The sequence below is a fragment of the Leptodactylus fuscus genome, chromosome 1 (genome assembly GCF_031893055.1).
Source record: "Leptodactylus fuscus isolate aLepFus1 chromosome 1, aLepFus1.hap2, whole genome shotgun sequence".
NCBI lineage: Eukaryota > Metazoa > Chordata > Amphibia > Anura > Leptodactylidae > Leptodactylus > Leptodactylus fuscus.
Genome location: NC_134265.1, coordinates 96,881,774 through 96,909,259, shown reverse-complemented (window position 1 = coordinate 96,909,259; position 27,486 = coordinate 96,881,774). Strand labels below are relative to the sequence as shown.

At 42.1% G+C, this 27,486-nt stretch overlaps 1 protein-coding gene across 20 annotated transcripts in view; it reads left to right on the top strand.

The window, feature by feature from the left end:
- The window catches only part of NCOR2 (nuclear receptor corepressor 2), a 291,797-nt gene that overhangs the window by 147,175 nt on the left and 117,136 nt on the right, over nucleotides 1–27,486 (top strand). For all 20 annotated transcript variants that reach the window (XM_075274561.1, XM_075274570.1, XM_075274577.1 and 17 more), the window contains 4 exons: nucleotides 1,895–1,988; nucleotides 6,211–6,389; nucleotides 12,934–12,988; nucleotides 14,744–14,842. In XM_075274561.1, coding sequence (XP_075130662.1) covers nucleotides 1,895–1,988; nucleotides 6,211–6,389; nucleotides 12,934–12,988; nucleotides 14,744–14,842 — 427 coding nt within the window. The remainder of the gene's footprint in view (nucleotides 1–1,894; nucleotides 1,989–6,210; nucleotides 6,390–12,933; nucleotides 12,989–14,743; nucleotides 14,843–27,486) is intronic.

The following is a 27,486-nucleotide window of genomic DNA, read 5'->3' as shown; positions in this document are numbered from 1 at the left end:
GTAGAATATGGTACTGAGCTACAAGTTATGACCACGATTCTGTTTTACAGTAAAATATAGTGTCAACATTTTATATAGGTGTGATCAGAGGTCTGCAAATTATATGCCTTCTCCTTCCTAGTCCTTATTGCTTTGACATTAAAGCCATCTGAACTGCAAATATGATATCCATACATGAATGTAAAGAAAATGCTATATTTGGCATTCATAACACTCATCCAAAATACAGTTGTGTATGTGGCCTCAGTTTACATACCGTACTTTTCCTTTGAGTTTCTTATGAGACCTTGGCCTTCATACATGCCCAAAACAGTCCATCTCTTTCTAATTTTCTTTTTTTCTGGAGAAAAGTGATAAAAGTATGTTACACAGGTTCAGATCTCTGCACAATTTGACCTCATTTTGGCAAACAGAAGAAAGCTGTACCTTATTAGGAACAATATTAGGACAAGTCTTAGGGGAAGCTTACTGCTTACATCTGCCTTTTGATTCAATAATAAATCGGTCTTTGGTAAGCTATTAAACTCCCCCTAGTGGAGGCTATGTGCAGCCACAATTTACCCTTTAAAGGGGTCTGCCCAAAAAAAGACATTCACTGCTGTGGAGCTGTAATTTCTGGCAGCACTTGCACCCCATAGCAGTGAATGAAGTGCTGGTCATGCGAGTGCACTGGTGTGTCATTCACAAGGATGCTTTAGGGGAATCTCCTGTTCTCATCCCTGGAGGGCCCAGCTATCAGACCTTCAGCAATCGGACACTTATCCCCTGTCATGTTTTTTCTTAACAGAGCAGCTTTGACGCATATCTAAAGTCTGATAGATGCAGGTCCCGATCCTCTCTATACTGTAATTCTCTTCTCAGGCTCTGTTGCCTAGCTCTCCCTCTCCATCAGTAGATGGGTTTTAAAGAAACAGCGTAGCTGTACGGCCCACCTATGCTGCTCTCCTATTCACCTCTATGGGAGTTATGGAGACCTTGTAATTCACAGAATTACGCTGTTCCTGTAAAACCTGACCACTTCTGACAGGCTGGATTTCATTCTCAGTGGGAACAGAGTCTTGGGGATTGATTGTAGAGACAGGTGCCATAAATATCTTTTGTGGGAAAATCCCTTTAAAACTGTTGACCTATCCCACAGGGATACAAATGATGAAATGATATGAGATTCCGGCTTGCCCGAGCCCTTATCCAGATTCAAAACCATAAAACCCTTTTTCGACTTGTGACCAGAATACAGTTGAGTGTTGCTCCCTGAATATGACACCAAAACTTTGGCCTAGGTTTATATGCTAGCTGCAGTAAACATACAATTTGTTGTATATTATATAGGGTCTTGGTAGTAAATGTGAACCGATACTTTATGGCAGAGGTTCAGCAGAACTCCACAGAAGCCAGCCTTGTCTTGCAGCAGCGCACAAGCATGAACCTGCAGTCTCTGCCTTCTCCCCCTTTCATTCTACAGTCTCTTTGTGGTTGCATTTTAAAATAATGTAAATGACTTGTTTTGCTGACACTTTTGATCATACATTTACATCTGTACAGATCTTCAGAGTGTATTGAGAACAGTGGTGCGGGAATACGATGAATCTCAAATGCTCTATTTTTCCATGGAAAAATGTAAGAAAAGTGCAGACTCCTGTGGTTGACAATATTTTTTACCTTTTAGTATTTGCATGTTTCATGTAGAGGTATTTTATTGCTCAGCACCTCTGATTGTCAGAAATAAAGTCACATAGGGTGAAAAACATTAGCTTATAAGTATTATTACATCCACTGAGAGCCTGGGGTATCAAGTGTACTATGAATGTCTGCAGTGGCTATGTTAAGTTGCTCATCCATACAACCTGCTTGTGCATCACTACACATGGTTGAACATTTCAATTCCATCTCTCAGCAGGGTAGGACAAAGGGGAAGCGGTCTGTCCTTATCTGCTGCACGCAGTGAGCATGAAGTGTCAGAAATCATTGACGGCCTCTCCGAGCAGGAGGTAAGGATTCCTTCTGCTTTATTTCCTCTGCTGCAGTGTCCAGTACTGGAGTACAGCCTTAAATAGGTCTAACCTATTGTTATCCCCCTAAATACGACTGTGCAAAAGTGAAAAATGATCTAAACAATTAAATAAGCTATGATATGCCATCACTTTATGATTAAAAGGGGTCTGTTCTTTGGTAGCCCTTCCAATTCTGAAAATGTAGAAGGCTGCTGTGCCCCCTTCAAGGCTTTTACGTGAACAGTGGATGGCCAAGACCACCGCTGCACAGGTTAAAATAGTAAGGGGGTATCTTCATCTCCCACTGATCACGAACTGATGGCATATGGGTAGTAGGCATAATTTTATGAAATGGGAATAGCCCTTTATAAGGGTCCATTGCGTTTTAACACATTAACAGATCTCTTTAATGGATTTCAAAAAATGGATGCAAATAGATGGCTATTGATGGATCATATGGATTTTTTTTTTTTTTGAAGGACACAGAAACATAGTATACTATATCTTTGTGTCTGTCCAATAAATCTTCTTCTTGGGCATTCCCGCAGAGAGGGTTTTTGTCATGTTGGGGTGTTTCTGATCTCTATAGGGTGGGCATTAAAATGTCCCTTGATTTAAAATTTTATTCTTTGTAAACTGCCGCTATCTTTGGGTTCAGTGTTGTCCCACCTGTAAATAAGTAAACTTAAAGCCTGCCCATACTCTCCCTTCTCTCATGTCTGTCAGCCTTATGCAGGTTACTCAGGTTAGTGAAGGATTTAGACAGATGCATTAAACAAGGCTCCATGAATTTTTTTTATGTTTTAATAAAAATTTTTTTATAAATTGGGCATTTCATCATCTCCAGCTTTTTGCATCCTTTAACAGGCTCTGTTAGTTTTTGTGTCTGATACGCTTATGGGATCTCTACTGCCAAGTGGGTGGTCTCGGGCAGGAGCAAGCAAGGGTGAGGGATACTGAGCCATCTAATGCTGTCCAATTACAAGCAGATAGGGTTAGAGCTCAGAATTGCACCCCCCTTGCCTGCTTCAGCCTGATACTGCCCATGTGACAGTTCAGAGCCTGAATAGCCCATCAGATACCAAAACTAACAGCACTTATTGCTGTGGGAATGGTTGCGATGAGAGCTGGAGTTCTGTTAAGGCCAGGGCCCCATGGACTGGAAACACCGCAGGAAAAATTGCGGTGTTTTACAGTAACTGCAAAGTGAATGCGATTCTTGTGAATCCCATGCCCAATTTATGGTAAAAACCGCAGTACAGACACGCAGCGATTTCCAAAACCAGTGCGGTTTTGGAAATCGCAGCATGTCAATTATATTTACGGAAACGCCGGCTGATTTCCTGTAGATATAATTGTAATAGAAAGTCCGCGGAGGAAAACTCCGCAAACTTTTTGTTTAAAACGCTGCAGAAAGAACTGCAATGCGTTGCCACCATGGTTTTTCCTGCAGCGTTTTATAACAGCCGGTCGTCTCATGGGGCCTTAGCCTAAAGGATGCAAAGAACGTGAGTTGGTGGAGGTGGTGAAAGGTCCTCTTTAAGGGCTAGTTCACACAGGGATCCGCGTGAACACACTCCCTCGCAGTGCATCGGCATCTCGTTGCGGCTTTCCGCTCCGGATTAGGCCCAAATGAATGGGCCTAGTCTGGAGGGAGGTGTTGCGAGGCGGATGCTGCGGCTGAATCAGCTACGGAATCCGTCTGAAGAAAGAGCAGCTAGCTTTTTTCTGTGAGCGGGAACAAATGGCTCACAGAAAAAGGAAATGACTGGCTCCCATTGATTTCAATGGGAAGTGGCAAGATTTTGACGCGGATTCCTGACCATTGTGCCCCATGTGAACTAGCCCTAACATTCCAGAATTTTGGCCTTGTTACCCATAGAGTACAGTTTTCAATTCAGCGCTGTATAAAGGTGAAAGTTGCTCTGCCATTGGTTACTGCAAGCAAAAAGCCCATTTTTTTTGGACAGTTTTGATGAACGAGGCCATGAGTTTTAGTAACTTCCACTTCAGGAACTCTCAACAGGACATATCGAACAAATAGCATAAGATATAATTTAATGGAATAATGTTATGAAATCTTTGTGATACTAGGAACATTTCAGATGAAAGAAATGTATTTTAACATGACTTTACTTCTACAATGATAATAAGTAGTATTGTAATAAAAGTGATACACTTTGTAAGATTGTCATTCAGATTTGGGTGGCTGCCAAAATCTATCCCAAATGTAACGTTTCCATTAGAACAGTGGTGTTGCCTGCTGCACTGACGCCACTGTATAGTCAAGCTATACTTTACCAATGAGGTTTCAGGTCTGATCAGATCTACACAGATGTTTCTTCCACTGGTGAATTCATATTCTGCTATTAACTATTAATACCAAAAGTTCATTGGAATCAACTGTACTCTGTGTCTCATGGGTGCTAGAGTAGTGCACTGATCCAACTTATATGGAAAGAAGAATCCACTTTGTGTATACATATAGTGATAGGACCAGGGGCAAAGTGGTAGAAGGAGTGTACATTTCTCCCAGGTTCCTTTCATATACAATCTAGATGCAGCTGAGAAAAGCTGGGTTCCTTGCTGGAGGGTTTTACCAAAACCCTAGTAAAGGTCTGGCTGCTTCAGTAGGGGCAATTGGGTGTGGCTCTACGCCATTCAGCCACTCCAGGTTTTGAGATGTGTGGGGTTAATTCTTGTTACCTTGAAATGTGTGTGTTTGTAAAAAAAAAAAGGAAGATAGCACACAAGTAGATGGCTCGCTCTGCTCGTGGGAAACCATGTTTGAGTAATACTGCTGTATTTTGTGTTTAGGGAGTTGTGCAGTAGGCCCATCTCTCAGTAGTTAGGATACAAGTATTGTAGGTAGAAGCCGGACGGCTAGGATTTTATTTTGTATTGTATTTGTTTTGCCTGTCAAGTTCTAATAAAACTGGTTGCGACCAGTTGCACCACATTGGGCTGGACTGGACTTTAATTTTTGTGCCAAAACGTGCTCGAGTATCTGAGGAGACGAGGATCCCTGAGCTAATCCTGTTATAATATGTAATAAGCAGGCATTCTGCAATAAAGTACAATATTAATCGACATGGGCCTTTATTAAATGCAGACAGGATGTGAGGATTTAAAGTGATGTAATTGGTTGTAATAAATGAACAAAAAATGACCATACATTTCTTTTAAGGGGTTTTCTGTTTAAAAAAAATAAAATAAATAAAAATACTGGTGAATCACCAGCCGCTCCAAGCCTCCTCACCTGTTTTTCTTTACCTGGCTATGCACTGGATATTGCATTGACAACATATGACTTCTGTAGCCAACTACAGTGGTGTAATGTGATGTCATTGTTGCAGTCACAAAAATAAAAAATAGCAGGACCATATAAGTAAAGGATCTTTTAAGGGTTTTTGTTTTTTATATATTGTATCCCCCTTGTAGATATATAATCCGATATCTGACAACCCCTGATCTAGTCTAGTAAACCATTGCAGTGTATTTGGTTAATGTAGGTTTGATAAAACTGTAGTCTCCTCTGAACCGAACCGGGAAATCCTTGTTCCCTTTTTTAAAAAAATAAATAATTCAATTGATTAATAATAATAATAATAATAATATATATATATATATATATATATATATATATATATATATATATATATATTTTTTACATATATTACAGATGAAAGAACAGTGTACAATATACTGAACTGCGAATCAGTCTAACGTTTTATTGTTTTAGAAGACTTTCCCTTCTAGGAGTGCAGCAGAGGCAGCCTTGTAGCTGTCACTGCATACAATGAGGATCGTCACATGTAGTACAAGCCTGTTGACAGCCTGACATCCTATTTTAGCCAGATGTCTCCTTGTCATCATCTGCTGCATGTATCTGCCCATCTAAAATCTCTCAGCTACAACTTATAAGAAATGCTTGACAGTTGCCTCCTACTCAGATGTGTTAGTGGCCATAGATAGGAACACCTCTAGCCAGGACATTTCTATTTGCTTTTAGCAGTGACACAAAGTTCCGGTGTTGTCAGCCAGGGCCCTGATATGTCCCTGTTATGGGGTGTATCGTTAACTTGACTCTGACCTATTATTAATTATATTAGATAAAAAAACAAAGAAAATAATCAGTGCCAAGTTGTGCAATATGCTTGCCTTTTTTTTGCCTTGCAAGTGCAATATATATATATAAACATTTGTGACTTCTATGCAGAACCTGGAGAAACAGATGCGCCAGCTGGCAGTCATCCCCCCCATGCTGTTTGATGCAGAGCAGCAACGTATCAAGTTCATTAACATGAATGGCCTAATGGACGACCCCATGAAGGTGTACAAGGAACGACAGGTCATGAACATGTGGAGCGAACAAGAGAAGGATACCTTCAGGGAGAAGTAAGTTTTCTGATTCTGTGTGTGTAGCCAGATTCACATTCACATTTATCCCGACACTTCTTATTTCTATCTTTCTATCTTATTTCTACTTTATGTTATCCTCTGTTCTTTTAGCATTGAAAGGGTTGTCTAATTTTCAGACTCCATTTTCATATACCCTGTTTGCAAATTCTGAGCTAATAAAAGGGGTCAGCAGTTTAGAATCTTCATCTTTTGACCAGAATGGAAAGCAGTTTTGAGTGACCCTTCTTTTGGAGGACCTGTCCCATCTGGCATTACTCAGACAATCCTTTGATTTGAAGAAGTACTGTGTAATGCTTTATTTCCCCTATGGTTGAGTTGTAAGAAAACTGAACACTTATTGTTAGGCTTCCCTACAACTGACTGAGGTTCCCATTGTCATAGGTCTTTCTATCAAGTATGGAATGTCCAGAGCGACAGATAAGCACTTTCTGAAACCCATGACGTAGCTTGGCTTTTATTAGTACTTCACAATACTAGGTTAGGTATAATATAAAGTTCATTACTATTAGGTTTATTAATCACTATGACGCTCGTCACCCACATGTTTATTCCATGTGTACCAGCAGGACTGTAAGTCCTTTACATGGACATATCTATGTATACATAACATGTCTCTCCTGTTCAGGACATCTGTATTTCTGATCCTACCCATGTCAGGATTACTTGCAGTAAAATGTCATTATTTGTATATGCATTAACACAGGGATTATCAGAGAAGTGTTCTGAATTTTCCAAGCTGTAATGTGATGAAATTAAATTTTCCATTACTAAGCGGTTGAACTGCACTAAATATAACATGGTGATATTAGAAATGTGCTAGCTGCTTAAAGCTAGGTATCAGTGAAATATGCTGGCGGTATTAGAAGAATAATAGAAAGGGACCTGTCATGTTAACTTATTAACATATCTGATGCATTTTTTGACATCTCCTACAACTTTTAATATTGAGGAGATGTTTGAGGTAGTTGCAAACATACAGTATCTAGTAACTATATGAGAAATGCACTACTGCTTGCAGCCATGCATCACTAAAACATACTGGTGGTATTGAACGCATCATGGAAAGGTAGCTAAAGGGGGTTTTCTAGTGTTAAAGTATTGATTGTCTTATCCTTAGGATAGGTCATCAATATTAGGCTAGTGGGGGTTCTACATATGGGATGTCCGTGGATCAGCTATTCAAAGTGTTAGCGGCTCTCCAGTCAGCACCGTTTCTACTCCACAAGCTGTGCAATTTCACATTCATTGGTTACCTGGCATGTTTTCTGTTCAGAAACTTTCATGTGAATGGGGCCAAGCTGCTATACAGTGTGTGGCACTATACTTGGTAAGTAGTGAATAGGCAGCAGTACTTTCCCAAATACTATGGTCTCTTTAAACAGCTGATCTCTAGCGGCGATGGGGGTCAGAACCCCACTCATCTGATAGAAAAGACCTGTAAGGAGAAGGCCATGATCTAATGGTCTCTTAATGTCAATGAATAGTTATACTTGTACAATTAAATCATTGGCCTCCAGATTTCCAGGCATTATGACCTGTAACTATCGAAGAGATATTGTGGAAACATTTGAACCTTACAAGCTGAAAATAGATTATTCAAGGGTGTTCATGTAAAATCTTGTTGTCAGCATTATAAGTTTGCATTTTTCTTTTCTTCAAGCTCACTGCAGCTTTTACTCTCTGTAATAAGGCCTTATTCACACATATGTATTTGGATGCATATTCTACCCATATAGAATGATAGGTCCAGAATATGGAATACCTATTTCTCTGTGGAACTATTCTCAATCTGTTTTATATGGCCATATTTCTACACTATATATGTTTTTGAATTTTGCTTTACTAGATACCATGATTCCCCTATAGAAGCTAATATAGTCAACATAATGGTCTGTAATGGTAAAATAATAAAGTTTCAAATTGTATTAAATTCAATGTACTTGAATCACTTCATGTGACCTGTTCTACTTCCCTCCAGTCCCCCATAGCATGACAGTGGTCTGATGTCATGTTATACATTATTTCAGGCCTAGATGGCAAAGTATAGATGAAGTTGTCTTTCAGCATAGCATGAAGTACATCCATGTGTATTTGGGGAGATCATGCTTTATAAATATAGACTAAGCTTATTGTCAATGAGAAGTCAGCTGAGTCTGACATCTTTACCTCTGGCAAACAGCCACAAGCGAAGGAAATGTAGCATTACGTGTTGGCCGCACAAATGAAAGTCCTCCAATTTAATGCATGGACACCCAAAATTGACCCGAACAGGAGCTGTACTTACAGAGCTGTTCTACATTCTCCCCAGTAGGGAGGGGGCTTATGGACCGAGGCTGTCATGGTGACTCCATCCTTTTAAAGTATCTGAGCTCTTTAATTCTTTAATTAATTTTTATCCATCATTTGATATTGCCATTCATGTAAGCTGTTATAAACTTGCCATTCTCATAAGCTAGATGTCAGCCAAACGCTTCAGTACTTCCCCATTCAAGTACTAATGAAATACCTAATATGAATAGCTACAGCGCTGTTAAAACAAAGTGCACAATGCTGGAAGTCGGCATCTCCATCCACTGCTATGGATTTGGGATTCCTCCCATATAGAATAGGTTCAGAATATGTTACTGATTACTAAAGCCCATTTCCCATTCAGGTCACTGTCACTTCAGTCAATGGAGCTATCCGCATCCAGAAGTATGGACAATGTTTTAACAGCAACACAGCTACTGATATCAGCTGATCGGTATTTATTGATTTTGGGATTGGGGGCGATTTATCAAGCCTTGCATTTTCCATGATGGTCCTTGTAACCCATACATTGGTTGGGATTGCCTCTATTTCATGCCAAAGCTTCAGGGGAAAAAAATGGCCTAAATGACTTATCTAGTGGGGCGACTGGTCCTATTAACAGCATGTCCCCTTTTTCAGAAAGTGCCAAGCCCAGCACAAAAATATCACTTTCAACAAGTTTTGTCACAAGGCTGCCATTTCTGAAAACAATGTCAATAACCTTGTTCATGGAGCATGCCCTGACAGTGATGTCAGCACTCCACTAGGATGAATAACAGATGAACAGCACAATGTACAGCTCTAAGAAAATATGTTCCAGAATTATTTCATGAGCAATACAAGTATTTTCTAAACTAGACATTTACAGGAACAGAGAGCGGTCTGACATAGATGAAAATAATTTGCCTCTTTAGTGTGCACTGTAAGCCATTATACACTTCCATCCTTATTATAATATTTAACTATTTGTATTTTTTTTTTGTTAATGCATGTATTTGGATTCCATGTGGGTTTTGGTAGTTGTAATTGTAGAGCTAGAATGGATTGCAATTGATCTCATCTTCCCTAGGTCTGGCCACATGCAATCAATCTCCTCTTGTTCTAGTAAATCATTTTTCCTCCAGAGGATTGGCATCACTACAACATTCTCCACGAATTACTCTGCTTAGTCAGACACATCAGCATTGAATTGCTGTGAAATGTCAATGAATCATCAACATGATAAAGTCTAAGCAGGGTACGAGTAGACATGCATTCAACCAAAGTATTAGTCTGTTCTTATTTACTCTTGTAAACGGAATTTTATTTATTTCATAGTCACAATGCGGGTAGATTCACAACTTCGTTTTTAATGTCTATTGCTCTCATCCTTCATCGGTAGTGTGTATGGTCTCTAACAATTATTAGTATCTTTATTGGCTTCTAATATATGATAACTAATATACTGTGATAGTGAAATAGTATCAAATGGTGACCATTAAGATGAAGACTTACAATGTGCTCCCAGCCATGTGACTCTAACAGTGATTTCACTTTGTTAAACATTGATTGATTATTGCTTGTTATTTATTACCGACGGTGTGGTTTTGTAAAACCCGGAAGCCATTAACAGGATAACAAGCAATAATCAATAAATGATTAACAATGTAAGTGGAAACCGTGGCAGTGCATTGGGTGTCTTTACCCTGAGCAACAGGATCTGTCTGAATGTAGTCCAGAATATGTCAATTAGGTTTTTATCATGGCGAGCTTTCAGGTAACCGCATGGTTGCAAAATATTAAACTTATTTGCCGTAGTCATTTTAAAGAGGTGTTTCAGTTAATAATTTTAACTCCTGCTGAGGCGTAAATTAATAAGCACTGTATACTTAAGTCTCAGTTTGGGCGGGGATCCAGTGGATTGTCTCTGAGTCCCCGGTCTTTGTTGACATTCTTCTCGCATGTGAGCAATGCAGCTAAAAGTGGATGAAAGGTGATGTTTGAACAGAGCACCATTGCTCAGCCACTGATTGGGTTGTGCCATTCCATACACTAATCCGCTATTCAGTGTCAGGTTGCTGGGGATCCGATCCCTGGGACCCCCAGTGATCAGGAGAATGGGGAACAGAAAGTTCCCCATGAATGAAGTGTTAGTGCTGCACGGACTGCAATTTCCAGCAGCCCAATAGAAGTGAGTGAAGTGCCAGCCACTGACTCATTCATTCAGTGATTCATTGACATGAAGGATTCAGGGCCCCAGTGATTGGAACCCAGCAATCTGACACTTATTCCCTATACTGCGGCACAACTTTTTATTTGTAGGAAGGTGTTTAAAAAAAAAACAACAACCTTGAACACCCTTTTGTTCCCCAATAAAACTGCCATTTGAACTGCTTATGTAATTCTAGCCTATGGGAAACAAATTGGGGTACCCATACACGTTCACTAGCAGTTGTGTGCTACACAACAGAACCCAGACACTGTTTTTAGTGCAAAGAATATTGTGGTTTTACATTGCACTCTTGTTTGTGTGGGTTGTGCTTATTTGTGGTAAAATGTGTGTGGTTATTACTGTGTTTTCCAGCCATAAAGTACCAAATGCACACATTTAGGGTGCCTGTTCATGTAGCAGTCTTTAACCGTCACAAACTCTTGCAGAATAGAGGCCCTCCTATGCCTGCTTTCCTGAGAGCAGTTCACATTGCTAATTCTGAAGTCATCTCTGCAAAGGAAACTTGGCCACATGGACTGATATGGACCAATTAGAACTTGCCTATATATTACTATTAAAGGGGTTGGCCACTTTCATTGAGACAAATGTTATTGTTTATATAATAAAACAACTTTCCAATAGATTTTCTGTATCAATTCCACTGTTTTTTGTTTTTTTTCAATTTCTGCTTAACGTTCATTCTGTTAATTCAAGTGGATAAAAATCAGTCCATGGTCATGTGATATACGGTCCATGGTCATGTGATATACGGTCCATGGTCATGTGATGGATATACAGGTGCACAGCTCATTACCAGGCAGATGTCTAATTACTGATTGCTGTGACTATAGCGAGCTGTGGTCCTGTGTGTATATCACATGACCATGGACCGTATTTCACATGACCATGGACTGTTTTTTCACTACTAGCAATAGCCAGACGAATGACCGCAAGCAGAGATGTAGAAAACCGCGAAGAACTGATACAGAAAGTATATTGGAAAATTGATCAACTTTTTATTATACAAACAATAACACTTGACTCTTAATATTGTTCTGAACCTATACAAACTCCTGAAACTGATGCTCTAAAGTCCCCTCACACGGCGGAATCAGCTGCTGATTTTGAGACGGAATCCACCCTTATTCTGTTTCATTTTCTGCAATGTGAACTTGGGAAAAAATCATCTGCCTGACTCCCACTGAAATGAATTGGAGAGTTGGGAGACTTTTTCTGAGTTTGGTTTTGAGGCGGAATCCACTTGCAAAAACTCTTAAGTGAACATACCCTTAAAGGGACCTTTCCTCGTGGCAGTATTATGAAACAAATTATATGTGAATACATATGACTTGTATTTTAGTATTTCTTATTGAATTCTGCATTGGATGGTTGGTGCTTTACTGGATACAGAGCTGAATCCTCGAAACGTTCTTTATTATTGCTTTCACATTATAGTGTCTTGTTAATGCCATTGGTACAAATGCTACACATGACAAGTCTCTGGTATCTGCGCTCAGATAATTACCTTTGTTATCTCAGACTGTTTGGGCATGTGATATAGCATAACAAGTGATACTTTAGCTGAAGGGGTTAGAAGACCTCCATCAAATGTCCAATTAATCATTCTGCAAAAAGAAAGAAAAAAAAAAAGATTATCAGAAGGATTTTAATTTAGAAAGTGTTCTGTTCCTTCCATGAACCGCAGCCATCGTGAGAGGTGTTTCAATAATGAATGCTCTTATGTAGCTTAATACGTCTGCAGTAGAAGCATCAGACATAATAATAACAAGATGAGGATAGCCTCCAAATTATATACATATATTAAAGCCATGTATTACAGGCCAGTGAGAATAAAAGAGCCACAATCCACACTGCCAAACACCTGGGGCACACTAGGGCTAATGGCCAGATGTGTATAGCTGAATACAGACACTACACTAGATGATGGGCATTATTGTAACAGCTTTATGTGGTCACATTACTGATGTTATATAATGATTTGCCTGTATATTCAGCCTGAGTGTCTGTCTTCTTTTACAGATTTATCCAGCAACCAAAAAACTTTGTGTTCATTGCTTCATTCTTGGACAGAAAGGTATGAAGGACTTCTAATAAGTTATGTGACCTCTTTAGATTTTGCACAATTGTACTTTCAGATTTCACAATGACTTACTGTAAATGCTAACATCTTCCAGGCTGCAGATGACTATAGATGCTTGCTATGGAAGAACTAGATGTAAAATATGAATCCTTTCTATAAAGCCACTGCTTGTGAAAATATGAAAATAATATATTACCAACAGTTTTCATCATATTTCTGTCCAGTCTCCAGTGTTGGGCAAGAAATCCTGCCATCTTCTTCAGACTGACGTTTTAAGTTGGTTTCATGCTGTGGACAACTCGGTAACTAGAGGTTTTTCAGGACTAAAATGTTGACCTATTCTTAGAATGAAACTTCAACACTGAATTGGCAGGTCTTTGAAACCCAGGACCCCCACAGATTAAGTGTGCATCTCTCATGAACAACTTTTCCACTTCACAGGCTATGTGATATCATGCCCATTGGTCACATATTGTGAACAGCTTGTTCCCACTCCACTGAAGGGGGCTGAACTGCAGTACCAAGCATAGCCCTATACAATGTACAATCCTGTGCTTGATAAGTAATCAAGATGCTGCATTGCTTGTCTGAATGTTACCATCTGATCGTGGGGGTGCCAGATGCTGGACCTAGACGTATCTGATATTTACAAACTATCTGACGGGATTAAAATGCTGCAGGTTTCTGAGAGTATTACTGTGAAGGCAAAAATGTTAAAAGATTAAATGTGCTCAGAGTAGATGAACCAGATAAATGGCTGCCAAACCTGATTTTGGTGAGACAAGCAAACCATTTCATGTCTACAGGGGTGTGTGGTAATGAGAACCAGGGTGTACCAAGGTAAATACGTGCAGGCATGCAGCTAAAACGCAGAAAAAGAAATTAGCACAGTCAAGAAAACTGCTTTGCAGTCTAGAAATAATATCCTATTTGTAATCACTCAAGCAGCTGGAAGTAGATACAAGTACATAGAATGTTTTTTCTTCTGTTGTAAGCTGTGGGATTTGCAGAATATTCAGTCCTTTGCTCAGAGCAAGCAATTTGCACCACTCACTGTGAAGCCATCTTGCTTTTGGATGCTAACTATGATCGGACCTTCCCTAGCAAACTGCAACTTATCTAGAAAGGAGACACCTAGTGGTAGTTACTTTCAAAGACATTTTTTTTTCGAAAGAAAGTGGCCACATCTTTAAGTGCATTGCATTTTGATACAGAATCACATGTTCTATAAAATTGAGACTAAGTTATCTGTAAAGTTTACTGTCAATTTAAGTAATCGAAACCGCTCAAGCAGTACCTAAAAATAAAGGTGGCATTTATTATACATTTGTTGCATAGCTTGACAGTATGAAGCCCTGTAGGTGTAGAGTGTCTGTGCTGGATGATTGGTTTTATCTTTATGAATGGTGTATTGTTAATCATTAAATGGGTGAAGATAAAGAGTTATGTTCAGCTGTCTATTGAGGTAAAAGGCCTCTTAGTCTGCCTTCTGAGAATACAAAGAAGACACACAGCATATGTCAAAGTCTAAACTTATGGAAAGCTAGCATGTTTTGACTGCATTGTGTTCTCGTAATAACTGGAATGGCTAAGAGCTCCTAGAACTTTAATAGGAACATTCCTCCAAGTGTACAGATCATAAATTCCTCCAGCTGAAGACTGTGTAGGATGGATATGGTGCAGCCTTGGCTACAGTTTAGACCTGCAGCATAACAATGCATGCTTACGCTTTGTATGTGTGTTTTGCAGACTGTGTCCGATTGTGTTCTTTTCTATTACCTGACCAAAAAGAATGAGAACTACAAAAGTCTTGTAAGAAGAAATTATCGACGAAGGGGAAAGGGGCAGGTAAGAAATTGCTGGTTTTCTTTCTTTATGCTTCGCAAAACGCATCTACCGTATGACCTGATATTACTGTAAAATGTCACATTTTTCATAGAAAGCAAGTACTGCATTTCATAATGTGTAGCTGGATAAAATGGTATTACTGTCACATTTGACTAATACAGCCATTAAAGGGCATGTTCATACAGCCAGGATTTCTCAACCACATTTTAAGTCATATGTATATAGATTTCATTGCTAGTAAAAAATCTTCAGTCTGTAAACTCAGCCATTAGCAGTCACTATCTTGGCAGTAACTGAACAAATGTCATGTACCAGATATTAGGCATTGTATTTGCTGGGGGAGGGGGTGTCCATTGTCACTCAGAGTGATCACCACAGTAATGAATGATTCTAGAAGGGGGGGGGGGGGCAATTTAATTCAGCTGGCAGGAAAAGTCAATGGATAGGACATTGTTACCTTACAGTGGTATGATATTTTATATATGACCCTTTTACTTTATGCTGTGAGTTCACTTTGTGCATTATTCTTTCTCAGTATCCTCAGCATGCATAGCATCCCATTACTACAAGATTATTGTGATTTCTCTGCTGTTGCATAATGTTGTGACATTACCTTGTGCATTATTTTATTACTGGCTACTTTATCATTGTACTGTGATAAGCCTATAATTTGTCCATATTACTGTGACACTTTAGTCTATTATACATTTACTCTGCATTATCAGATTGATGCAACATATACACTCACCGGCCACTTTATTAGGTACACCATTCTAGTAACGGGTTGGACCCCCTTTTGCCTTCAGAACTGCCTCAATTCTTCGTGGCATAGATTCAACAAGGTGCTGGAAGCATTCCTCAGAGATTTTGGTCCATATTGACATGATGGCATCACACAGTTGCCGCAGATTTGTCGGCTGCACATCCATGATGCGAATCTCCCGTTCCACCACATCCCAAAGATGCTCTATTGGATTGAGATCTGGTGACTGTGGAGGTCATTGGAGTACAGTGAACTCATTGTCATGTTCAAGAAACCAGTCTGAGATGATTCCAGCTTTATGACATGGTGCATTATCCTGCTGAAAGTAGCCATCAGATGTTGGGTACATTGTGGTCATAAAGGGATGGACATGGTCAGCAACAATACTCAGGTAGGCTTTGGCGTTGCAACGATGCTCAATTGGTACCAAGGGGCCCAAAGAGTGCCAAGAAAATATTCCCCACACCATGACACCACCACCACCAGCCTGAACCGTTGATACAAGGCAGGATGGATCCATGCTTTCATGTTGTTGACACCAAATTCTGACCCTACCATCCGAATGTCGCAGCAGAAATCGAGACTCATCAGACCAGGCAACGTTTTTCCAATCTTCAATTGTCCAATTTCGATGAGCTTGTGCAAATTGTAGCCTCAGTTTCCTGTTCTTAGCTGAAAGGAGTGGCACCCGGTGTGGTCTTCTGCTGCTGTAGCCCATCTGCCTCAAAGTTCGACGTACTGTGCGTTCAGAGATGCTCTTCTGGCTACCTTGGTTGTAACGGGTGGCTATTTGAGTCACTGTTGCCTTTCTATCAGCTCGAACCAGTCTGGCCATTCTCCTCTGACCTCTGGCATCAACAACGCATTTCCGCCCACAGACCTGCCGCTCACTGGATGTTTTTTCTTTTTCGGACCATTCTCTGTAAACCCTAGAGATGGTTGTGCGTGATAATCCCAGTAGATCAGCAGTTTCTGAAATACTCAGACCAGCCCTTCTGGCACCAACAACCATGCCACGTTCAAAGGCACTCAAATCACCTTTCTTCCCCATACTGATGCTCGGTTTGAACTGCAGGAGATTGTCTTGACCATGTCTACATGCCTAAATGCACTGAGTTGCCGCCATGTGATTGGCTGATTAGAAATTAAGTGTTAACGAGCAGTTGGACAGGTGTACCTAATAAAGTGGCCGGTGAGTGTATATACTGTTGGTCGATACCATCATATACAGTTGTGCCTGATGCTTCAGTTATGACTTTATTAAACTTTATAGATTGTAAGCTCTTGTGAGCAGGGCCCTCAGTCCCATTGTGTGAAATGACTTTCTTTGTAATGTATCTTTCTGTCTGTATTTGTACCCTACAAATTGTACAGCGCTGCGGAATATGTTGGCGCTATATAAATACAATTTATTATTATTATTAACTTGTGGTCCATCCTGCAGGCATTATGTTAGAGCAGAGTGAGCAGTATTAAGCTGGGTTCACATAGGAGTTTTTTGGACCCGATTTTGACGCGGAGGCCGCCTCAGAATCCAGTCCAAAAAAACGGCTATCTGCAACTGGTGTATCGGATCCAGTCGCGGCATTCCGCTCCGGATTAGGCCCAAATGAATGGACCTATTCGAGAGGGAGTGCCGCACCGCGGACGTCTGCAGCTGAATAAGCCGCGGAATCCGCCTCAAGAAATGGCATGTCTCTTCTTTTTTCCGTGAGTGGGAACAAACCGCTCGCGGAAAAAGGAACCCATTGATTTTAATGGGAAGTGTTTTTTTTGAGCCGGATTTTGACGCAGATTTCGCAGCAAAATTCAGACCAAAAAACCCCTGTGTAAACCCAGCTTTAGGCTACATTCACATGACCGTGGCATGTGTGGGTGATTTTTTTTCTTTTTTTTTTTCTTTTCTTCCCCGGACGTCACACAGCCAGTGAATGACTGTTCACACGACCATTATTTTGACTGTCCATTGTAACAGACTGACAAAGTATAGGTCATGTCCTAATTTTGTCTGTTTTCACGGCTCTCTCCATACACAGAAATGTATAGGGAATCTGTGAAAATGGGTGCCACTAAGGTGCAAGACTACTGTGGAAAATGTGTGTTTTGGACCAGTGTAGAAGCCATAAAAAAACAAAACATACTCTCCTGTCCCCAGCATCCACTTGTCCCCTGCCAGTCTATGTTCGGCCTCATGGTGGCATCTCATTTCTAGAAATCCTGTATCTAATTAGTCTCGGGCATCGGTGAGACACTCTATGTAAATTTTACACCTCCCATCCCGCCACATGGGTTGCTCCAGTTCATTGGCAACTCCTTTCAAGGCTCCATCTTTCTGTCCCTAGGATCTTATCAATAGTACATCTATGGGGGTCCGGCAGCTACAACCTCTGCAGATTATCTTTTCTAGGACAGTGCGACTACAGATAATTACAGGAGCCGCACTGCTCACCAGCTATGCAGTGGGCAGCAATGGGTTTAGGTAGAGATGCACATCAAGTGGTGGGGAAGCAGCATGGCTCCCGACATATTACCTGTAGCCGCACTGTCTCGGTACATCTGATCTGCAAGAGTCCTGGTTGTGGGCACCGGCCCACTAATATCAACTCCACTGGTGGGCAATAGACATCCCAGTCCCTGTCCTATAATCTGATCAGCATCTTGTGCTCTATAACATGTAACCTGTAGGTTGGACAGTATTTTCCCTGTGACCATTTTTATTTTTTATACATGGTCTATGTGGGGTATAATAAAGCTTACCAGGGCAGTCCCTGCAATGTTTAAGCTTTATTACTAATATAAACCCTGATCCCCCAAGTTACCTTGTGCAGTGCAGCTGGCGAGGCCAGAACTCTCAATCCTCTGCTGTCACTTTGACATTGTCATGTGGCCGACTCCTCTCTATTAGAGATGAGCGAACACTAAAATGTTCGAGGTTCGAAATTCGATTCGAACAGCCGCTCACTGTTCGAGTGTTCGAATGGGTTTCGAACCCCATTATAGTCTATGGGGAACATAAACTCGTTAAGGGGGAAACCCAAATTCGTGTCTGGAGGGTCACCAAGTCCACTATGACACCCCAGGAAATGATACCAACACCCTGGAATGACACTGGGACAGCAGGGGAAGCATGTCTGGGGGCATAAAAGTCACTTTATTTCATGGAAATCCCTGTCAGTTTGCGATTTTCGCAAGCTAACTTTTCCCCATAGAAATGCATTGGCCAGTGCTGATTGGCCAGAGTACGGAACTCGACCAATCAGCGCTGGCTCTGCTGGAGGAGGCGGAGTCTAAGATAGCTCCACACCAGTCTCCATTCAGGTCCGACCTTAGACTCCGCCTCCTCCGGCAGAGCCAGCGCTGATTGGCCGAAGGCTGGCCAATGCATTCCTATGCGAATGCAGACTTAGCAGTGCTGAGTCAGTTTTGCTCAACTACACATCTGATGCACACTCGGCACTGCTACATCAGATGTAGCAATCTGATGTAGCAGAGCCGAGGGTGCACTAGAACCCCTGTGCAAACTCAGTTCACGCTAATAGAATGCATTGGCCAGCGCTGATTGGCCAATGCATTCTATTAGCCCGATGAAGTAGAGCTGAATGTGTGTGCTAAGCACACACATTCAGCACTGCTTCATCAAGCCAATACAATGCATTAGCCAGTGCTGATTGGCCAGAGTACGGAATTCGGCCAATCAGCGCTGGCTCTGCTGGAGGAGGCGGAGTCTAAGATCGCTCCACACCAGTCTCCATTCAGGTCCGACCTTAGACTCCGCCTCCTCCGGCAGAGCCAGCGCTGATTGGCCGAAGGCTGGCCAATGCATTCCTATGCGAATGCAGACTTAGCAGTGCTGAGTCAGTTTTGCTCAACTACACATCTGATGCACACTCGGCACTGCTACATCAGATGTAGCAATCTGATGTAGCAGAGCCGAGGGTGCACTAGAACCCCTGTGCAAACTCAGTTCACGCTAATAGAATGCATTGGCCAGCGCTGATTGGCCAATGCATTCTATTAGCCCGATGAAGTAGAGCTGAATGTGTGTGCTAAGCACACACATTCAGCACTGCTTCATCAAGCCAATACAATGCATTAGCCAGTGCTGATTGGCCAGAGTACGGAATTCGGCCAATCAGCGCTGGCCAATGCATTCTATTAGCCCGATGAAGTAGAGCTGAATGTGTGTGCTAAGCACACACATTCAGCACTGCTTCATCAAGCCAATACAATGCATTAGCCAGTGCTGATTGGCCAGAGTACGGAATTCGGCCAATCAGCGCTGGCTCTGCTGGAGGAGGCGGAGTCTAAGATCGCTCCACACCAGTCTCCATTCAGGTCCGACCTTAGACTCCGCCTCCTCCGGCAGAGCCAGCGCTGATTGGCCGAAGGCTGGCCAATGCATTCCTATGCGAATGCAGACTTAGCAGTGCTGAGTCAGTTTTGCTCAACTACACATCTGATGCACACTCGGCACTGCTACATCAGATGTAGCAATCTGATGTAGCAGAGCCGAGGGTGCACTAGAACCCCTGTGCAAACTCAGTTCACGCTAATAGAATGCATTGGCCAGCGCTGATTGGCCAGAGTACGGAACTCGACCAATCAGCGCTGGCTCTGCTGGAGGAGGCGGAGTCTAAGATCGCTCCACACCAGTCTCCATTCAGGTCCGACCTTAGACTCCGCCTCCTCCAGCAGAGCCAGCGCTGATTGGCCGAATTCCGTACTCTGGCCAATCAGCACTGGCTAATGCATTGTATTGGCGTGATGAAGCAGTGCTGAATGTGTGTGCTTAGCACACACATTCAGCTCTACTTCATCGGGCTAATAGAATGCATTGGCCAATCAGCGCTGGCCAATGCATTCTATTAGCGTGAACTGAGTTTGCACAGGGGTTCTAGTGCACCCTCGGCTCTGCTACATCAGATTGCTACATCTGATGTAGCAGTGCCGAGTGTGCATCAGATGTGTAGTTGAGCAAAACTGACTCAGCACTGCTAAGTCTCTGCATTCGCATAGGAATGCATTGGCCAGCCTTCGGCCAATCAGCGCTGGCTCTGCCGGAGGAGGCGGAGTCTAAGGTCGGACCTGAATGGAGACTGGTGTGGAGCGATCTTAGACTCCGCCTCCTCCAGCAGAGCCAGCGCTGATTGGTCGAGTTCCGTACTCTGGCCAATCAGCGCTGGCCAATGCATTCTATTAGCCCGATGAAGTAGAGCTGAATGTGTGTGCTTAGCACACACATTCAGCTCTACTTCATCAGGCTAATAGAATACATTGGCCAATCAGCGCTGGCCAATGCATTCTATTAGCTTGATGAAGCAGAGTGTGCACAAGGGTTCAAGCGCACCCTCGGCTCTGATGTAGCAGAGCTGAGGGTGCACAAGGGTTCAAGTGCACCCTCGGCTCTCCTACATCAGAGCCGAGGGTGCGCTTGAACCCTTGTGCAGCCTCGGCTCTGCTACATCAGAGCCGAGGGTGCGCTTGAACCCTTGTGCACACTCTGCTTCATCAAGCTAATAGAATGCATTGGCCAGCACTGATTGGCCAGAGTACGGAATTCGGCCAATCAGCGCTGGCCAATGCATCCCTATGGGAAAAAGTTTATCTCACAAAAATCACAATTACACACCCGATAGAGCCCCAAAAAGTTATTTTTAATAACATTCCCCCCTAAATAAAGGTTATCCCTAGCTATCCCTGCCTGTACAGCTATCCCTGTCTCATAGTCACAAAGTTCACATTCTCATATGACCCGGATTTGAAATCCACTATTCGTCTAAAATGGAGGTCACCTGATTTCGGCAGCCAATGACTTTTTCCAATTTTTTTCAATGCCCCCAGTGTCGTAGTTCCTGTCCCACCTCCCCTGCGCTGTTATTGGTGCAAAAAAGGCGCCAGGGAAGGTGGGAGGGGAATCGAATTTTGGCGCACTTTACCACGTGGTGTTCGATTCGATTCGAACATGGCGAACACCCTGATATCCGATCGAACATGTGTTCGATAGAACACTGTTCGCTCATCTCTACTCTCTATTCCACAGGCCTGTGACTAGAGCGGAGGAGAGTTGGTGATGTCACTGAAAATCTGAGCAGCTGCAGGGGAAAAGAGGAACGAAAGTTCCAGCCTTTCCAGCTGCTTTCTGCACAGGTAACTCTGGGGTCTCAATAGGTGCGAGATTTATAATCGTAATAAAGCTTAACCAGTTCAGGGAATGCACTGCTAAGCTTTATTACTACCCAGATAACCCCATTAAACAGTACTTGGATCTTCCTTACATGTGGTTAACTATAGCCTAAGTCATCTTGAGTCACTTAAATTGTAAGAGAATGTTGACATTTTTTCATTGTTTCTGTTGAAACAGAGTGGAGTGCTGAACCTGTGATATCAGAATACACTGGTAGCACCCCGATGGACTCCATTGACTTATGATGAAGTCTATTGGGTTTTGTCACAGTGTCTGTTAACAAGACTAACGCTGGATGCTGCGCTCTTCTTCCTGTCAAGTATCATGTAAATGTGAACAGTGTGTAAGTTTAGGAAATACTTAATACTTCCTCTTTTTTCAGCTTGTGTGAAGCGAATGACTTCTTTTTACATCACTGCCCTATTTCCTTCCTCAAATCAACAGCTTCCCTAATAATACACCCTTAAAGTTACAGGTCAGTGATAGTACAAGGGGCTAAATAACTTGTCAGGTCAGAATGAACCATGGTATTCAGAAATTTTATAAATATATATATATATATATATATATTCTAGTTTCATTCATTCTTCCAAGGAGAGGCCTGAGGAGCCTAAGCGCCCTCATTCATTAGTGATGGTGTATTCATCATTGGCTGCGGTATGCTAGTATAAGAAGTTAGGTACGTAGTAATACAAGTAGATTTTGTACTATAACACATTGCAGTGATTAGAAAAGCCTGACTGAATAGGTAGTGTGTTCTTCCGTCAGGTTTTCATTTATAACCTAAACCATGATACATTGTGAGATACACCTCACGATGGATACCACTGTCCCTGATGACCTCTTCAACTTATAAAGGTGTCTGTCGGGTTCCATCGTGGTAGCTGACATATCTGACACTTTTTTTTTTTTTTTTTTTTTTTTTACGGAGGCTCTGAATTGAGTTTTCACACAGGTGTAAACATAGCCTAATGGTTCCCATACACTTGAGACAATTTAGTTGAACCTTTCAGTTTCTGCAGGTCTCTCCTACTGTTTTATAGGTAAGTGGCTCTTCCAAGTCTATACCACGGAACAGGGAAGGAAGAGTTAAGCGTGATGAATCTTATGCCCATTCCTTTTTCTCCCTTGGGATATAAGTCTCTGCCAGACATATCTGGCAGCTGCTTACATTCCTGTCCACATTAAAAACACATGCAATCTTGGCTGATCCAAGCATGCATGTGTATGAGGTAGTTTGGGGGAAAATAGCAATTGAAGGTGTATGGGCACCTTACGTCTGGTAGGGAATGTAGATTGGGAGACTTATATGGTACAGTGACTGACACTATCTGTAAAGCGCTGCCGAAAATGATGGCACTATACAAGAAAGCTAAATAAATAATTAAATAATACTCGCTCCATGTTAACTACTTCAGTATTAGAGTGCAATGTCTCGAAACTGACATGCAGGATACTGGCACAACCCCTTGAATGATGATCCATAATTCTTTCAGTATTTTTGCTAAATTTGTTGGTGCTGTAGACAGTGGCAAGCCAGTGGAGGGCAACCAGGATCATTCATGTGGCAGAAAGCATTATACCATTGCACTGCTTGTTGTAATGATCACATCAATACATAAGGTTTTGGTAATACTCTTCATCCTCCACTTGCAACACATTATTCAGCTGCTCCTGAGGGCAGGAAAAACAGAATTTAAAGAGGGATTATGTATCCTAGAAACTTATTGGCAGGTTGTAGTAGGTGTACATACAGTAAGCTATACAAATAAGTGATGTTTTACCGCTCTGTGTTGGTTGCTCTGCCTTTCTACCTATCAGTACAGTATCAGTATAAAAGCATTAATAGATTAAAAGAAACCTAGATATTCTTTTACTAGTACAGTGATATCAGGCTAAAGGTCTTGCTGCTGTCTCTGCATATAAACCATGTTTGTCTGGTCACTTCTGCTCATACACATGTATACTTAAGAGGATGAATCATGTAGCGAGCTCGGCCTATTCCAGTATATTGCAAAATCACAGCTGGAATGTTGTGGTTAGATGAAGGCTTAACTATGCAAATGGCCAGGAAGTGTGGAGGCTCTGAGCTGTACTGGGCAGGTCCCGCCACAGGCTGAAGTGCTGTGTGTATCAGGGTGGAGGGGGGCCGTCAAGTTGGAGCTGTAGAGCAGGGGGGCTGCTATGGGAGCCCAGACATCACACGAGTGGGGAGGAAGCTGGATTTAATTGCAAGTAAGTGGTTTGGAGTGAAAGGTATTGCTATGTCATTGTTCTGTAGGTGAGCCAGTCTGTCACTAGTCTCTCTGCCTGGTTTAATATGTTCTGGCAGTCTTACTTTCTCCTTTGTTTTCAGTTTACACAGTTTGGAACTTCTGTCTATCTATGTGTAATCTGGTATCTTGCTGTACTTCCAGTGTGTGTATGTAACAGTCTGCGTATTTGCGTACATTATGTATGTATGTATGTATGTATACCATACAGGTGAGGTGTGTGTGTATGTGTACTCTATGTATGTATGTATGTATGTATGTATGTATATATGTATATTTTATGAATTGTGGAGCTACTTGCTTCAGGTTCTGGGACACGATTACATGTAATAGGTGAAGATCTATACTAATAGTTCTTCTTTGCCATTATACACACTAATGCAGCCTCACTACTAACTGGTGCCAATTCTATAAGTTATCAGATGATCCTGACACTCTGGGGACTCTGATATAAGAGACAGGAACATGAAATGGGGTAGGTGTCAATACATAGTATATAGCGGGTGCTTGGCCAGATGCTAGGTATTTTCCTGGCATGAGATTGAAAGTAACAGGATGTTTTCTGCTGTGTGCCAGTGTGAGGGGAGAGCGGTGTTATTATATGCAGTGATGACGGGCGTCCTATGTGTTGTTGTTGTGTTGTGACTCCAAGGTCTGTGCCGTAGCCTCAGCCTATCACATGAGGAAGTCATTACATGATGACTGTGGTGAAGGTCACCTTGACCTGATGATGTTGCTTGTGACTGAGCCATGTTATGTAATGGTAATATATCATCATAGACTGCCTGCCCCTTGTGGTGATACCGCTTGTCCTTGAATCACACATTTTACTTTCACGTCTTCTGCTCCTTTGCATAACAAATTGTTTATTGTATTAAATGTTGTAGTGCTTAAAAGTCCTGTTTATGTATCATAGAAAACGTTCTATTTGTACGAGGAGTAAGCAGTTGCCAGTTAATGTATAAGATGGGGGTTTCTCTGGAACTCCAGGATTTCATTCAGCCCACAAGGTGGATGTAAATAAACATTGCCAAACCTGAGCACGCTTCTAGAAGTTGCCATTCTTAAGACGTCCCTATCCTGAGGACCAGTTAGAAAGGCTTGGTATATAACGTGTGACTTATTCTTGTTAAGCAGGCTTGTATTCTCACTCCTATAGAACCATATTGAATATTTCACATTTGATAGCAAGTTAAAAAGTTAAAGGTCAATTTGAATTTTTTTTTAACATGATGAAAAAAAAAACCTTTCTGCAGCATGTTATCTGTTCCATGTAAGGATTGCAGTAGTGCAGACTATGAATTCACTTCTCTGTCCCTTGCAGTTTAGCCATACAATACTCAATCTGCACAGAAGGACATGACCACAATGATCTTTTTTTGTGCAAAATACAAGTATTCCAGATTGCACAGGTTGCAAGGGAGGTGGAGGGACACCATATCAGCAAGTATAAAATGACAGATGCCATATATCATATCATTGCCGCTCTGTTCCTGAGCAATTTGATGCTTTCATTTTTAAAACCCCCATATGTTTAAACGGTCTCTGGAAGATTTTATGTAAGCTACTGTATCTCTTGCAACTGGGTGGCACCTTCTTATGTTCTGTGAGGAAAAACATGCTCTTATTTGCCAAATGGGCAATAACCTTTAGTTCAGATACAATCTAATACAGGCCACATTTTTTTGAATGATGACAGATTTTTAAATGTTCATGGCCAGAGCGAGAATGTAATTACAAATAATAAGTCTAAGAGTCAGTGCACACTTAGTTTTTTGACACTGAATCTGCCTCAAAATCAGCCTCCAAAAAAAGCCTCCCAATAGAGTTCTATTGGGAGGCTTTTATTGGCGGCTGATTTTGAGGCAGCCCAAATAAGGGCTCTTATCTACTTTTTAAAAATATTTTATCAGAATTTGTTTCTAAATTTTATCCTTGGCAAAAATAATTAGAATTAAGCCAGAATTGGACCAGAAGGGGACAGAAGGTAACAATCACCAACTACTGCAAACTACCACTCGCTGACATATCCTCACTCCAGGACACAAATGCCGCTGCTGTCTTCTACAATACCACCATCACCACAGCCCTTGATTCTGTGGCCCCCTACACAAACACCAGAGCCCGACCGATCAATAGACAACCCTGGCACACCGACCTGACTAAAAATCTGAGACGTGCCTCGCGGGTTGCAGAACGCCTCTGGAAGAAAAGCCACTGCAAGGAAGACTTCCTCAGTTACAAAGAGGCAGTTCTCACATTCAAGAACGCACTCACCTCCGCAAAGCAGGTCTACTTCACCACACTCTTATCTGCACTCTCTCGCAACCCCAAACAGCTATTCACCACCTTCAACTCCCTCCTCCGTCCTCCTGCCCCCCCTCCGACATCACTTATCTCAGCTGAAGACTTTGCCTCTTACTTCAAAACTAAAATTGACACCATCAGAGACAGTCTCACCCTACACCCCTGACAACCCCTCTACCCAACTGCTTGCTGCTCCTCATCCCTGACCTGTTTCCCCACTATCACTGATGGAAAAACTCTCCTCTCCAAATCCTACCTCACCTCCTGCGCGCTTGACCTGATCCAGTCACATCTCATCCCATCCCCAAGCTCACTGATCTCATTACTCCGGCCCTAACTCATCTCTTCAACCTATCCCTAGCCAGTGGATCCTTCCCCTCTGCCTTCAAACATGCCACTGTCACTCCTATACTTAAGAAACCGTCCCTCGACCCGTCCTCTCCAGCCAACTATCGTCCCATCTCACTGCTCCCGTTCGCCTCAAAACTGCTTGAGCAACACGTCCACTTTGAACGCTCCTCCTATCTTTCGTCCAACCTGCTCTTTGACAGACTTCAGTCAGGCTTCAGACCCCGGCACTCCACTGAAACTGCCCTAACAAAAGTCACCAATGACCTTCTAACTGCGAAAGCCAAGTGCCATTACTCTGTCCTCCTCCTCCTTGACCTCTCCTCTGCCTTTGACACAGTTGACCACTCTCTCCTGTTAGAAATTCTCTCATCCTTAGGCATCTCAGACCTGGCCCTTTCCTGGATCTCCTCATACCTCACCGACCGCACATTCAGCGTCTCCCACTCACACACCACCTCCTCACCACGCCCTCTCTCCGTAGGTGTCCCCCAAGGCTCCATCCTAGAACTCCTGTTCTCCATCTACACCCTTGACCTGGACCAACTCATACAATCTCATGGTTTTCAATACCATTGCTATGCCTATGACACCCAAATATACATCTCTGGACCAGACATTACCTCCCTGCTGGCCAGAGATCGATTGCTTAGCGGCCGTAGCCTCCTTCCTCTCCTTCCGCTTTCTTAAACTGAACATGGAGAAAACGGAGTTCATCATTTTCACCCCACCTCATATGGCCCCTCCATCTGATCCATCTATCAAAGTT